Source organism: Macaca fascicularis, chromosome 16, assembly GCF_037993035.2.
Source record: "Macaca fascicularis isolate 582-1 chromosome 16, T2T-MFA8v1.1".
NCBI classification, from domain to species: domain Eukaryota; kingdom Metazoa; phylum Chordata; class Mammalia; order Primates; family Cercopithecidae; genus Macaca; species Macaca fascicularis.
Genome location: NC_088390.1, coordinates 58316086 through 58329523, shown reverse-complemented (window position 1 = coordinate 58329523; position 13438 = coordinate 58316086). Strand labels below are relative to the sequence as shown.

The 13438-nt window shown below is 39.3% G+C and overlaps 1 protein-coding gene across 12 annotated transcripts in view; it reads right to left on the bottom strand.

Moving 5' to 3' along the window:
* The window catches only part of SKAP1 (src kinase associated phosphoprotein 1), a 329438-nt gene that overhangs the window by 264098 nt on the left and 51902 nt on the right, over positions 1 to 13438 (bottom strand). For all 12 annotated transcript variants that reach the window (XM_045374939.3, XM_074019392.1, XM_074019395.1 and 9 more), the window contains exon 2: positions 5895 to 6000. In XM_045374939.3, the coding sequence (XP_045230874.1) occupies positions 5895 to 6000 (106 nt within the window). The remainder of the gene's footprint in view (positions 1 to 5894; positions 6001 to 13438) is intronic.

Here is a 13438-nt window from a genome sequence, read left to right as displayed (position 1 = left end):
ACAAAAACATTTTTCTGAACTCAATCTAAAATCTTAAAGATATATAATGAAAATATCTAAGGTATGGTTTATTCTGAACCACCAAGGCCTATGGTCATTATTACATTAAAAAAATGTTATTTAAGAAAATTTGTTCTACTTCCAGATAGCCTCACATACGAAAAAACAAACAAAATAATCATTATGATAAAATTATAAGGAGAGTTACACATTTCGAAGCTATTTTGAAAGGACAGAGACTTGCCATAAAAATCACATAAGACGATCTTTCTTTCCAGGTCTTAAAAGTTAAGCCAAGAGATCAATAGCAAGTAATATTCTATCATTCTCACCTGTAGGGCATTCCAGATTAAAAGAGCAATAAATATAACCTCTCATTCCTAGAGAAGTAGATTCAAAAAACTCTTTAACTCAATTGTGAAATCTCAACATTCATCCACTGAATAACAGAGAACCAAACAAAAATTTGTCTGATATAACTGATGAGTTGAGAAATAGTGTTGAAGTTGTTGTGGGGTTTTTTTTTTTTTTTTTTTCCTTCCTTTAAGGATGGGAGGGAGGGATAGGACTGAAAAAGGAAGCAATGAGTTATTAACTTTCCAGATGTGGTCAAATTATTGCTATGACTTTTGAGCCTTTTCAGAGCTATTTAAACTTAGACGGATCATGCAAGTACCTCCTACTTTTTTTTTTTTTTCTGCATTTGCACTGAAGCTCCAGTACAAGTAGCAAAATTAAAGAATAGAAAAAGATGTTATGAGCAAATCTTGAAACTTGTGAATAACATAGTACTAATAGCACATTATACATTAGTTCTTTTGATAAGTATACTTCATTTGAATGTGTTTTGTTTTAGGGGTTTTTAAGCTCAATAATTAACATTTAAGAAAAGTAAAACTCTCTATATAATCAATGGTGATTATATTTATAGTATACTACTTCAAAACTCTTGCTCCCAAGAGTTTTATCAGGCTAACTCCTTGTCTTTCTTGCTAGAATACAAAAATATCAGAATTATACATTCTTAAGCTAAATCTTGCTTTAAAGCTAAATCCATGTTAAGGTGAAAAGAAAACATGAAATTCCCAAAGAACGTCAGAATTATTTTTATGAGATTTTACTAGTATATCACGTTTCACACAGAGCTATAGGTTAGCCACCCACAATGAGACGTGTTCAAGATATTCTTTCAGCCTGTACTTTAAATGTCCTGAGTTTGGTGCCAGAACCCTGTCACACAAAAGGTATTTCTTTATTTCCTTCCATCTCAATATGATATAAATCTCCTGGTCTCTTTTTGGAACTCCTTTAGCATTACTAAGTTTCACAGAAGGAAACAATACTCCAAGTTTGCTTCCATTGACTCTGTCCTTCACTTCCAACAGGGAGCATAAATGACTAGTTATCCAAAAAGGGCCATCAAGAGAGAAATTAAGCCATATCTCAATAATAAAAATATTCTATTTTCGGCTGGGCATGTTGGCTCACTCCTGTAATCCCAGCACTTTGGGAGGCCACGGTGAGTGGATCACCTGAGGTCAGGAGAGACCAGCCTGGCCAACATGGTGAAACCCCGTCTCTACTAAAAATACAAAAAAAATTTAGCCAGGCGTGGCGGCTCATGCCTGTAATCCCAGCTACTCGGGAGGCTGAGGCATGAGAATCGTCTGAACCTGGGAGGCGGAGGTTGCAATGAGCCAAGATCACACCACTGCACTCTAGCCTGGGCAACAGAGACTTGGTCTCAAAAAAAAAAAAACAAAACAAAAATTATATTTTCTTTATCACTTCCCCCACTCTCAACGTATTCTTGCTGTCAGATGGCCTCCACTGAATCAAGCATTTAAAAAATGCTCTACTGTTTCTCCCAATGCATTAGAATGCCATCAAGTGTCTGAGCGTAGATCACGACTGCTTCATTCCAGGTGTCTCACATCTGGTGCTAATCCTGCAGTGACCACTGTAATAAAGCAGGAAGTGCCTTTGCCTGGCTTTTATCCTAGCCATTCTCCAAAGGGCTCAATGAAAACTTGGACTTGGAATGTGAAAGCTGTTTAGTTTTTAAGAACAGCAATGAAAATCACAGCTTAGGACATCAATACCACAACAGGGCTTCATTTCCTTGGAATCACAGAAATTGCTATCCGTTTTTATTTTGTGTTACATGGAAAATATTAGCTTTCATTGGTGACACTTTCAAGCAAAAAAAAACCAAAAGTATGTAAATATAGATAGGATTTTATTTTTTGTTTCTAAGTCTAAAAAAGATAGCTATTTTTTGTTTCTAAGTCTAAAAACAGAATAGCTAAAGTGATTTGTACTGAAAAACAGATGAGCACTTGGAGAATACTCATGATTCTTGACACAACTGTCTTTTCCTGTGGTCATTCACTCTAGACAACAGAAAATAGCAAAAAACACATTATAACAGCTGTGATGGAGTCAGATGCATCCATTTACAGCAAGTCCACAACCATGGCAAATACCAGTGAATTCCAAGCCAGCCATAAAAGTAAGAGCTAAGCCCCTAAAGTTTACCAAGAATCAAAGGCAGTGCTATTTTTATTTCTCTCCACCCTTTTGTTTCTAGAGCAATACATGTTGAGGAAAGAATTAAAGGAAGCAAGGAAACAAAGAGAGTGGGAAGTTGTAAAATACATATGTGTGTATATGTAAATATATAATTCACATTTATCTAGTAGTGGCTTTTCCAGATTATCTTGCTAGAGATTTATCTACCTTCCAAATAAGCCTTGAAGTGCTAAATTTATAGTTTTAGATAGGTTACCACCTCCCCAAATTTACCAAACTCCTAAAATATTATTGTTTTAATCTGACTAAAAATAGGCCAGGCACAGAGACTCAGGCCTGTAATCTCAGCATTTTGGGAGGTCAAGACAGGAGAACTGCTTAAGTCCAAGAGTTCCAGATCAGCCTGGGCAACAAAAAGTAAAAAATTAGCCAGGCATGGTGGTGTGCAGCTACTCAGGAGACTGAGGTCGGGGGATCGCTTGAGCCCAGGAGGTCGAGGCTGTAGCAAACTGTGATTGTGCCACTGCACTCCAGCCTTGGCCACAGAGTGAGACTCTGTCTCAAAAAAAAAAAAAAGGAAAAACAAACAAAAAAAGACTAAAAATAAAATCTTTTAAATGACCTTCATTAATTTTAATTATTTTTGTGTTACCATATGGTTCATGTATTTGCCATATGCTTAATTTTTACTTTTTTTTTTTTTTTTTTTTTTTTTTGAGACAAGGTCTCACTCAGTTGCCCAGGCTGAAGTGCAGTGGCATGATCATGGCCCACTGCAGCCTCAACCTGCTGGGCTCAAGTGATCCTCCTACCTCAGCCTCCCAAATGGCTGGGACCACAGGCATACACCACCACACCTGGCTAACTTTATTTTTTGTAGAGATAGAGTTTTGTTATATTGCCCAGGCTGGTCTCAAACTCCTGGCCTCAAGGGATCTTCTGGCTTCAGCCTCCCAAAGTACTGGGATTATAGGGGTAAGCCACTGCATTTAGCCTGCCATACACGTTTAACTCTTAAGTTTGATGACTTCTAAATTTCTTTTCATGCCAAGCTTTTTGGGGGACATATAACTGCCACACAACATAAGTAAATGTGGCAGCCATAAATGGCAGAATAGAGGTGATATGGCTGAAGAAGAGGATTCAGGAAAACAAGGGTTACATTAACAGAGTGATGATTGAATGGGTGGATGTAAGGCAATTTCAAACAGCTTGCCAAAGGAAAGCCTCATTTTTCCATTTTCTTGTACAGTATCTAATTTCTGGCTCCTCATTTCCTCAGTGATCTGAAAATTATGAAATTCTAAATAAAGTGTCATCTTTCTTGCAACAAGTCAATGAACAGAAAGCTCCCATCAACAATGCAGATATTTCCTAAAGCTCCTGCTCATTATTTCCTGAATGTCTACCCCACAAACCACACAGAAAGTTCTTTGAGAACAAGAATTTGAGAACAAGAAACTGACTCTACCCCATGACAAATTCAGCTTCTGTGTGTGTTCATGCATGTGTGTGCATGTGTGTATATATTTTAAAAGAGGATTAAGAAGTATAATAATATTCAGCTGACAGTAATGAGTTAACATAAATTGCCTTTTATTACCAAATTAAGATCGAAATTTAGTCCTTTCTCAATGCTGTGGTAAAAATACAGGAAAGAATTTCTCCTCGTTGTATATTTGTACCTACAGCTGCAGTAAAAGTGTTTTTGCATTCCTTATCAAAGATTTATACCAATAGAATCACCAGATACACCATTATATTTAGGTCATTCCTCTCCAAATTTAAAATAATTCCATCTTTATTCCACATGCCACCCTTAGAGTAATCATAAAACACAAAGGCAAACTTGTGAAATTAAAAAAATTCTATAATTTACTAAGTCTCCAGGTACATAACTAAGCCTAAACTTATCTATTAATAAAATAACATTATGGAGAACTTTGTTTTAAACACTCTTTCAACCTACCAAAAATTATAGATATTCCCACTTTTGCAAAAAACTCCCATCTTCTGCATTCTGTTTGTTTCAATTATTCAGGGCAACCCAGGCTGATAATTACACAGTCCCCAGTTGCTGAGTAAAAGTGATGCTTAATTAGCCAGCAGGAAAGATCGATTAAGATCCAGCAGGGCATCTCATGAGGTTCTCTCACATTCCTGAACGGAATAGATTCTGGCTGTGCCCTTCCGAAGGATAAAATTCTCTGTTTCTACGGAGTTTCAATGAGGTTTTTAGAGTAGATACTAAGAACGGTCAGCCACACAAATTAAATCTCAACCATAACCCTGCAGATGCTCTTCCTGTGCTAAGAATATTCAGTTTAAACATTCTGAATCACATTGCCACCAGGTTTGAAAAAGCTAAAGGAACACTCACTTATCCCTTGCTCTCATTCAGTTACCCATTTCAAGCAATAGGTGGTCAGAAAATATATTATAAAGGAAAATTTTTATTTTTTCCTCCCCCAAGCAAGTGTTTGCATCTGACAGATGCTCACATTCTAAAATGCACAAATCAGGTCAGGGCTTCTTATTTTTAAAAAATGAACATATTTTAACCCAGTCCAGGAATAAAACATCCCAATATGGTCAAATAATTGACTTGATAAGTTTCATTTAAGTTTTCTTTTTTTTTTTTTTTTTTTTGAGACGGAGTCTCACTCTGTCCCCCTTGCTGGAGTGCAGTGGCCGGATCTCAGCTCACTGCAAGCTCCACCTCCCGGGTTCAGGCCATTCTCCTGCCTCAGCCTCCCGAGTAGCTGGGACTACAGGCGCCCGCCACCTCGCCCGGCTAGTTTTTTTGTATTTTTTAGTAGAAACGGGGTTTCACTGTGTTAGCCAGGATGGTCTCGATCTCCTGACCTCGTGATCCACCCGTCTCGGCCTCCCAAAGTGCTGGGATTACAGGCTTGAGCCACCGCGCCCGGCCTCATTTAAGTTTTCTATGAGGGAAGGAGATGTGGAAGTAAAATCAGTACCAAAAATCATAATGAACATTATCTCATACTGCCTAACACTTTCTCATTAATAATTTGGACATGCATAAATGTTTATCTTTCACCATTTTTTAGTTAAATGCAAAAGTGGTCAATGAAGGCTAACATAAAAATCCAAAGCTAAAAGCAGAATAATTACCTCAAGATACACACATAATTATCAAAACATTTTTATTTTGGTAAACTACACTAACTATGCTTGCCTGCCTCCAATTCAATTCAGCAAATATTTATTAAGTTTCTGTCAAGTATAAAGAACTATGATAAGTATGATATGTATGTCTTACCTTGTGACTTTATTTTACTGATTATAAATTGTTTTAAAGCTTATGAAGAAGATTAATGGAACCAGTTTATACAAACCTGGCTTTGATTTGCTGAAAGCCCCGTAGAATATGGTCTCTGTGATCCCTTGCAACAGCGCTGAGGTTCTCATTCCGCAAACCTTCTGCCAGAAACTCTTCAGCATCTAAAAGAAAAGGAAAGTTGATAAAACAGAAAAAATGTACTATGGGATGTACTATGGGAGAAAGGAAAATCAGAAGGATTGAGAAATGGGTATTGTTTTCTTTTTAAAAACTTTACAGTTGTGGCACAATGTGAATGTGCTTAATGCCACAGAACTGTATACTTTATAATAGTTAAGATGGTAAAATTTATATTTTGTATATGTTACCAGAATAAATAACTAAAATTTTATATATACCTGTAGGTGACATGTTTTAATAATCCAAGACCTTGCTATGAATTTAGAAAACTATCACCTATATTAGCCATAAGAAATAACTATTTTCTAAATCATTTTAAGTAAACATTTACATATTAATTATCACTAATGGCAGAGGATGGACTGTAAATTTCTTTCTTTTTTTGTTTGGAGATGGAGTCTCACTCTGTTGCCCAGGTTGGAGTGCAGTGGCGTCATCTCGGCTCACTGCAACCTTCACCCGCCGAGTTCAAGCGATTCTCCTGCCTCAACCTCCTGAGTAGCTGGGACTACAGGCGCACGCTGCCACACCCAGCTAATTTTTGGTATTTTAGTAGAGATGGGTTTTCATCATGTTGTCCAGGCTGGTTTTGAACTCCCGAGCTCAGACAATCCGCCTGCCTCGGCCTCCCAAAGTGCCAGGATTACAGGGGTGAGCCACCGCACCCGGCCTGGACTGTCAATTTCATAAATATGTAAATATTATAAATAAGTCACAGAAGGTCACAGGCCAATAGAAGCTACAAAAAAATACCAATGAATAGAGCCAAAATAAAAAATAGAGCTGAACTGCAAAAATCAAAAACAAAAGGGCAGGCATTCAAAGAAACATTAATTAGCAGATGCATCATCAATGAAAATGACAATACAACCAAGTGAAGGAACCCACATGGGAAAGAAAAACGTCTTCAAGAGACGGGAACTGCAATTAATGTGAACATACATTATAAAATAGGGACATGATGGAAATTCATAATATGAAACAAATCATGATATGTTGAAGGAAGAAATTGGGGGGGGTCTACAAATTTTCAAAGACAAAATACACTGATAGTGATTACAACTGCCAGAAATACTAGCTACACATTTTATTCTGCACAAAAGGTTTGTCATCCCCCAAAAGCATATAAATAATATAGTTAAAATTTTCCACCTCCAAAAATTGTGCCTGTAATATGAAACTGTATCATATATATCAGGGGTCCCCAACCCCTAGGCCACATAGAGGAACCTTATTTCCTCAGTGATCTGATAATTATGAAATTCTAAATAAAGGGCCACATGGTAGGAGGTGAGCAGCAGGTAAGCAAGTGAAGCTTCAGCTGTATTTACAGCTGGTCCCCATCACTTCCATTACCACCTGAGCTCCATCTCCTGTCAGTTCAGTGGCAGCATTAGATCCTTATAGGAGCACAAACCCTATTGTGAACTGTGTATGTGAGGGATCTACGTTTTGTGCTCCTTATGAGAATCTAATGCCTGACGATCTGTCACTGATTCCTGTCACTCTCAGATGGGACCATCTAGTTGCAGAAAAACAAGCTCAAGGCTCCCACCGATTCTACATTAGGCTGAGTTGTATAATTTTTTCATTATATATTACAATGTAATAATAATAGAAATAAAGTGCACAATAAATCTAATGCTCTTTAATTATCCCCAAACCATCCCCCGACCCCTGGTCCATGGAAAAATTGTCTTCCACGAAACCAGTCCCTGGTGCCAAAAAGGTTGGGGACCCCGATATATACTATCAAAATATTGCTATGAATTTATATAGTTGGATAAATACACCTAAAACTTTGTTTTATATTCACATCATTTAACAACACTAGGCCAGGCGCGATGGCTCACGCCTGTAATCTCAGCACTTTGGGAGGCCAAGGCGGGCAGATCATGAGGTCAGGAGATTGAGACCATCCTGGCCAACATGGTGAAACCCCCCTCTCTCTAAAAATACAAAAATTAGCTGGGCATAGTGGCACACCCCTGTAGACCCAGATACTTGTGAGGCTGAGGCAGGAGAATCACTTGAACCAGGGAGTTGGAGGTTGCAGTGAGCTGAGACTGCACCACTACACTCTAGCCTGGCGACAGAGAAAGACTCCGTCTCAAAAAACAAAAACAAAAACAAACAAACAAAAAAACACCAAACAAAAAATCCTAAACAGCCATCTCTAGGACTTTTGACAAGATACAAAGCCCTGGAAATTGAATATTTTACAAAGGACCACCATCAGCATCCAAGTTCTGCATTGTATCTATTGCATATGTGATTTAATGGGTTCCACTAGGGTCCTTTGAATGCTAACGAAAGAGGAAATGGGAAGCTGAATTAAAAGGCAAAAATAAATGGCATCTAAGATTCAATTTATGTAATATATCATAACAATAAAATAAAGGAAAAAAACCACATGATCATCTCACTAGACACAGAAGAAGCATCAACAAAATTCAACAGCCCTTCGAGATAAAAATTCTCGACAAACTAGGAATAGAAGGAAGCTTCCTCAAACTAATAAATAAAAAGCATTAACACAAACCCACAGCTAACATTGTACTTAATGATTAAAGCCTGGCCAGGCATGGTGGCTCATGCCTGTAATCCCAACCTTCTGGGAGGCTGAGGCAAGAGGATCACCTAAGGGCAGGAGTTTTGAGACTAGCCTAGATGATATCGAGAGATCCCCTCTCTACAAAAAATAAATTTAAAAAAATTGGCTGGTGCATGCCTGTAGTCCTAGCTACTCAAGAGGCTCAAGTGGGAGGATCACTTGAGCCTGGAAGGTTGAGGCTGCAGTGAGCCATGACTGGGCCACTCCAGCCTGGGTGACAGAACAAGACTCTGTCTCAAAAAAAAAAAAATTGTAAAAGAAAATAAATGGTCGAAGACTGAATACTTTCTCTATGTTCCTTAGATCAGGAATGAGATAAGGATGTCTGTTCTCACCACTTATACTGAACATTGTACAGGTGATGCCAGCCAGGACAATTAAGCAAGAAAATGAAATAAAAAGCATTCAAACTGGAAAGGAAGAAATAAAACTATCTCTATTTGCAGATGACATCTTGTATATGGAACACCCTAAGGAATCTATTAATAAACTATTAAAAGTAATAACCGAGTTCAGCAAGTTTGCAGGATGTAAGATCAATGTACAAAAATTAACTATTTCTTTTTTCTTTTCTTTTCTTTTTTTTTTTTTTTGAGATGGAGTCTCACTCTGCCTCCCAGGCTGGAGTGCAGTGGCGCAATCTCCGCTCACTGCAACCTCTGGCTCCTGGGTTCAAGCTATTCTCCTGCCTCAGCCTTTGAGTAGCTGGGACTACAGGCACGCAACACCACACCTGGCTAATTTTTGTATTTTTAGTAGAGACAGGGTTTCTCCTCATTAGGTAGGTTGGTCTCAAACTCCTGACCTCAGGTGATCCACCTGCCTCAGCCTCCCAAAGTGCTGGGATTACAGGTGTGAGCCACCTCGCCCAGCCAATCAACTGTATTTCTATATAGTGGCAATGAGCAAACAAAAAGGACATTAATAAAATTCCATTTAAGCTAGCATGTAGGGCCGGGTGCGGTGGCTCAAGCCTGTAATCCCAGTACTTTGGGAGGCCAAGACGGGCGGATCACGAGGTCAGGAGATCAAGACCATCCTGGCTAACACGGTGAAACCCTGTCTCTACTAAAATATACAAAATAAAATAAAATAAAATAAAAAACTCGCCGGGCGAGGTGACGGGCGCCTGTAGTCCCAGCTAGTCGGGAGGCTGAGGCAGGAGAATGGCATAAACCCGGGAGGCGGAGCTTGCAGTGAGCTGAGATCGCGCCACTGCACTTCAGCCTGGGCGACAGAGCGAGACTTCCTCTCAAAAAAAAAAAAAAAGATAGCATGTAGGATGGGCATAGTGGTCCATGCTTGGGATTATTCCCAGCACTTTGGGAGGCCAAGGCGGGCAGATCATTTGAGCCCAGGAGTTGGTCAACATGATGAAACCCCCGCCTCTACAAAAAATACAAAAATTAGGCAGGCATGGTGGTGCTCATCTGTGGTCCCAGCTACTCAGGAAGCTAAGGTGGGAGGATCACTTGAGCCCAGGGAGGTTGAGGCTGCAGTGAGCTGAGATCACATCACTGTACTCCAGGCTGGGTGACAGAGCAAGACCTTATCTCAAAAATTAAAAAAAAAAAAATTAAAAAATTTAAAAAAGAAATAAAGCAGGTAAAAGAATTAAGAATTAAGTACAGGTAAAATAAATAGAACATACTCTATGTTCATGATCAGAAGACAATATCGTTAAAATGGCAATACTCCCCAAACTGATCTAAAGCTTTTATGTAACCCCTATCAAAATCCCAGCTGGCTTTTTTTGCAGAAATTGAAAAGCTAATCCTAAAATTAACTCGGAAATGTAAGGAATCCAGAATGGCTCAAACAATTTTGAAAAAGAAAGACAATGGCCGGGCATGGTGGCTCACACTTGTAATACCTGCACTTAGGAGGCTGAGGTGGGTGGATCACCTGAGGTCAGGAGTTCCAGACCAGCCTGGTCAACATGGAGAAACCTCATCTCTACTAAAAATACAAAAATTAGCTGAGTGTGGTGGCTGGTGCCTGTAATCCCAGCCGCTTGGGAGGCTGAGGCAGAATAATTGTTTGGACCTCCCGGGTTTACGCCATTCTCCTGCCTCAGCCTCCCGACTAACTGGGACTACAGGCGCCCGCCACCTTGCCCGGCTAGTTTTTTGTATTTTTTTTAGTAGAGATGGGGTTTCACCGCGTTAGCCAGGATGGTCTCGATCTCCTGACCTCGTGATCCGCCCATCTCGGCCTCCCAAAGTACTGGGATTACAGGCTTGAGCCACCGTGCCCAGCCTATTCTTTCTTTCTTTCTTTCTTTCTTTCTTTCTTTCTTTCTTTCTTTCTTTCTTTCTTTTTTTTTTATGAGACAGAGTCTCGCTCTATTGCCCAGGCTGGAGGGCAGTGGTTCGATCTCAGCTCACTGCAATTTCTGCCTCCTGGGTTCAAGTGATTCTCGTGCCTAAGCCCCCTAAGTAGCTGGGACTACAGGTGCATGCCACCATTCTGGATTAATTTTTGTATTTTTAGTAGAGATGGGGTTTCTTTTTTTTTTTAATTTATTATTATTATAATACTTTAAGTTCTAGGGTACATGTGCATAACGTGCAGGTTTGTTACATATGTATACTTGTGGCATGTTGGTGTGCTGCACCCATCAACTCGTCAGCACCCATCAACTCATCATTTACATCAGGTATAACTCCCAATGCAATCCCTCCCCACTCCCCTCTCCCCATGATAGGCCCCGGTGTGTGATGTTCCCCTTCCCGAGTCCAAGTGATCTCATTGTTCAGTTCCCACCTATAAGTGAGAACATGCGGTGTTTGGTTTTCTGTTCTTGTGATAGTTTGCTAAGAATGATGGTTTCCAGCTGCATCCATGTCCCTACAAAGGACACAAACTCATCCTTTTTTATGGCTGCATAGTATTCCATGGTGTATATGTGCCACATTTTCTTAATCCAGTCTGTCACTGATGGACATTTGGGTTGATTCCAAGTCTTTGCTATTGTGAATAGTGCTGCAATAAACATACATGTGCATGTGTCTTTATAGCAGCATGATTTATAATCCTTTGGGTATATCCCCAGTAATGGGATGGCTGGGTCATATGGTACATCTAGTTCTAGATCCTTGAGGAATCGCCATACTGTTTTCCATAATGGTTGAACTAGTTTACAATCCCACCAACAGTGTAAAAGTGTTCCTATTTCTCCACATCCTCTCCAGCACCTATTGTTTCCTGACTTCTTAAAGAGATGGGGTTTCATCACATCGCCCAGGCTGGTCTTGAACTCGTAGACTCAAGCAAGCTTCCCGCCTCAGCTTCCCAAATTGCTGGGATTACAGGCATGAGCCACCACGCCTGGCAAAGCAGCATTATTCTTAATAGCTAAAAAGTGGAAACAACCCAAATGTCCATTAATTGATGAATGGATAAATAAAATGTAGCATACAATGGAATATTATTCAGCAATAAAAGGACATGAAATGCTGATATGTGCTACAACATGGATGAATCTTTAAAATCATTATGCTAAGTGAAAGGAGCCAGTTACAAAGGACCACGTATCGTATGATTCCATTTACATGAAATATATAGAATAGGCAGATCTACAGAGACAGAAAGTAGATAAAGAAAGAAAGGGAGAGGGATCGGAGAGTGAAGGCTAAGAGGTTCAGGTTTTCTTTTGGTGTAATGAAAATGTTCTAAAATTTATTGTGGTGATAGTTACACAATTCTGCAAACATACTAGAAACCATTGAGTTGTGTGCTTTAAATGTGTGAGTTGTATAGTATGTGAATTACATCTCAATTAAGCTGTTTAAAAATATAAATAAATATCTGTAATCTCAGCATTTTGGGAAGCCAAGGTAGGAGAATTGCTTGCGCCCAGGAGTTCAAGACAAGCCTGGGCAAAAAGCAAGACCCTGTGTCTACAAAAAAAAAAAAAAAAGTATTAAATTAGCTGGACATGGTGGTGCATACCTGTAGCTACTCAGGAGGCTGAGACAGGAGAATGCATTGAGTCCAGGAGTTCGAGGTTGCAGAGAGCTATGATTAACCCACTGCACTCCAGATGGGCGACAGTGCAAGACTCTCTCTCAAAATACTATATTGAATATTTTTAAAACCTTTAATTCTACTTTTATTATATTTACACTTTGAAAATCGTCGTTAAAAAATATATGTGTGTATATATATATGTATCTGTGTGTGTGTGTGTGTATAAACGACAACACCTACACACATCCTTTTGAGCTTTCAAAATTTCAAGGAAAGTGAAAACATCTCTCAAGCACCCAGAGAGAAAAAATAAGACACCTACAGAATGACAGCAACAAGAACAACAAAATCAAAATGGCCTTGCTACAAAATGAGCATCAGAAGATGAGATGTGTACAAAGTTTTAAAGGAAAAATGGTGTGCTCTAAGAATTCTAAACATAGAATTCTAAATATGTTGGTTTGGCTATATAGAAGGAGAAAATCTTCTCAAGTATATATTCTGATCCACAAAGAGAAAGAGGTGGTGATAAATGTCAAACTGCAAAACAAGCCAGGCGCGGTGGGTAATGCCTGTAATCCCATCACTTTGGAAGGCTGAGGCGGGCAGACCACTTGAGGTCAGGAGTTTGAGATGAGCCTGGCCAACATGGCAAAAACCCATCTCTACTGAAAATATAAAAAAATTAGACGGGCATTATGACAGGCACCTGTAATCCTAGCTACTTGGGAGGCTGAGGCAGGAGAATCCCTTGAACCTGGGAGGCGGAGATTGCAGTGAGCTGAGATCACGCCAGTGCACTCCAGCCTGGGCAACAGAGTAAGACTCTTTGT